Source organism: Sinocyclocheilus anshuiensis, unplaced genomic scaffold (genome assembly GCF_001515605.1).
Source record: "Sinocyclocheilus anshuiensis isolate Anshui unplaced genomic scaffold, SAMN03320099.WGS_v1.1 scaffold874, whole genome shotgun sequence".
Classification (NCBI taxonomy): Eukaryota; Metazoa; Chordata; class Actinopteri; order Cypriniformes; family Cyprinidae; genus Sinocyclocheilus; species Sinocyclocheilus anshuiensis.
Window position 1 is genome coordinate 87,085 of NW_015538065.1, and position 2,563 is coordinate 89,647.

Sequence of the window (2,563 nt, forward strand, 5' to 3'; positions counted from 1 at the left end):
TCACAGAGTGGTTGTACGGGAGGTACAGGTTCCATTACGAAACACCATGTTGGAGGCCAAGCACTCCTTTGGAAAGTCCGGTGGGCCGCATGTGTTCTGACGCCGCAGGGCAACAGCACAGTAGTCCACCTGCTCAGCATCCAGTCCGTTCTCCAGCCAGCGGAAACAAATGATACGCTGAAACGAGCGGCGGAAATTGTCCGACACGAATCCGTAGAGAATGGGGTTGGCGCCGCTGTTAGCGTAGCTTAGAATGACAAATAGCTGAGTCACCATGGGGTTCGGCGGCTTGCGGAACACACTAATCAGCTGCACAATATAAAACGGCATCCAGCAGAGCACAAAAACGGCCACCACTAGCAGCACCATGCGTGTGATCTTCTTTTCAGAGCGCCGCCGCTGCAGCCAGCCCGCTTTTAGACCCACCGCTCGCATGCGCACTACAATCAAGCAGTAGCACAGACAGATAGCAGCCACGGGGAGCAAGAAACCAAGTAGGAACGTGTAGACCACAAACGCTTCTGACCACGAGGACTCAGGCCATAGGAAGTTGCAGTCCACTCCTCCATCCTGCGCCGGAACCGTGTCTGCAAAGATGATGATGGGCAGAATTACAAACAGCGAAAGTCCCCACACGCAAACGTTGACCACTTTGGCGACGGTTGGGCGACGGTAGCGAGCCGCTTTGATTGGGTGCACCACTGCAATGTAGCGGTCCACGCTCAGCACGGTCAGGCAGAAGATGCTCGTGAACATGTTGATGCCGTCCACGCTGAGAACCAAACGACACATGAGTGAGCCAAACGGCCAGTGATGCACCGCGGCCGAGGTCGCCAGGAAGGGGACGCTCAACATGAAGAGTTCATCCGCAATGGCGAGATTAAGAATGTAGATGTTGGTGGCCGTCTTCATCTTGGCGTACTTGAGGATGACGTAGATGACCATGGCGTTTCCCGTGACGCCGACGCAGCACACCAGTGCATAGATGGAGGGGATGATGATCTTGCTGGCATCGGGTTCGGGTTCGTAATACTCATAGTCGCCAGTAGAGTTGAAAGGCAGACCGGTTGAGAACACAGAGTTCTCGCTGCCATTATATCCAGCAAGCTCTGCCATTTTTTGCTGTATTGACTTGTATTTTTTGATGTTTTGTACCCAAATTGGGTTTTTCTGTATGTGATTTCCAAAAGTCACTCAATGTCTTAATGTTGCTCTAAAGTTAGACATTCTCAAACAGTCACAAGTCTTGTTTTTCTTCAACCTTCAAGTGCCCTTGACATTTTTTGCACCAAACCAATAGACAGGTCCTTGTGACCAACCCGACAGCTTCACATGGGTCTCATCTCCATCTCCTAAGGGACTCCCGTTTCTTCAGAACTTGGAGATAATAAGCAGAAAAATTGGAATCCGAAGGCGAAATTGTTGCATCTGCAGAATTCTAAGTATGAGCATTCCTCTTCGATTGCTTAGCAAACCTGTGCTCTTCTATGAGAGTGTGCAGGTGTTGAAGGGCATGGCTCGCTGAGCATCATTCAACTTCTCATTCTTGGCAGAGAGAAGGCATTCCAGCTCATTAAAAACAAATTGAGTCTGTGAATCAAAGTATTACTACGTTACTCTCCATGTGCTCTTGCCGCAAGAACAGCCTCCCAGTGGAGAACGTGATCCACAGCATATTGTTAAATCAAGATTAGTTCATCTGGAGTTGAAGCTGTTCCATCGTACCATCAAAAAAAGAGAGATGGCTTGAGGAGTTTAGGTGTAATATATTTAGTTTGCTTTGTTTCACTGGTATTCCTTTGTTCCAGGTGTCGTTAAGATCTATAAAAAAAATAAATAAATAAAACATGTTAGTTAAAGGCACTGATGGCAATCATAAGGTTGAAGGGGTGTCTGATTACTGCAAAAAAGTGAAAATATCTTAACCCTCATGTGTTTCATTTGGACCTGGAGATTTTTCCCCAAAAATTATAGTTAATGTTATCGCATTGGACAGAGTATAACAACTTCCCAAACTTTTTAGGGATTTTCTAAAAAGCTTGTTACACTTGTGGCATTCCCAATCAAAAAATACCCAGCCTACAAAAAAATTGCTTATAAATTTCTCGTTATGCAATATTATCACCAAATATTGGATTTAATATTTTTATCAACTTATTTTCTTTAAGTTAGCACAAGTTTTGTTGTTCTTTTTGGGACTGATTAATCGTTGGCTCCATTGAACTGAGCTTATGAACCTCAGATTTTGAGTGAATATTGCTTACATTATCCACAAATAATGCTTTTTTTCACTCAAAAACCAAGGTGCATAAAAATATTGAATCCAAGATTTGGTGATAATGAAAGATTTATAAGCAGTTTAAATTTTTGACCCTTTTTTACCTTTAGGTAAAGAATTTTCAACAGAGCACAAAGGTTTTTTTTTTTTTTTTTTTTTTTTTTTTTAAAAAAATTAAAATTTTTTTTTTTTTTATTTTTGCATTCTGCATTCCAATATGCCATTCCCCTGAGAAACTTTGACATTTTGTGAGGTTTGTGCTTAAAAGAATCACTTGCCAGAATT

The 2,563-nt window shown here is 43.3% G+C and overlaps 1 protein-coding gene across 1 annotated transcript; it reads right to left on the minus strand.

Moving 5' to 3' along the window:
• On the minus strand, positions 1-1,687 carry LOC107683583 (somatostatin receptor type 1-like). Its single transcript, XM_016479657.1, has 2 exons — positions 1,166-1,687; positions 1-1,133 (listed from the first exon to the last, which is right to left on the minus strand). The coding sequence occupies exon 2, from the start codon at positions 1,114-1,116 to the stop codon at positions 1-3; it is 1,116 nt and encodes a 371-aa protein (XP_016335143.1). The 5' UTR covers positions 1,117-1,133; positions 1,166-1,687.
• Positions 1,688-2,563: the final 876 nt, after the last annotated feature.

Coding starts and splice junctions, on each gene's coding strand:
- LOC107683583 (XM_016479657.1), bottom strand. CDS start 1,116: ATGGCAGAGCTTGCTGGATATAATGGCAGCGAGAACTCTGTGTTCTCA.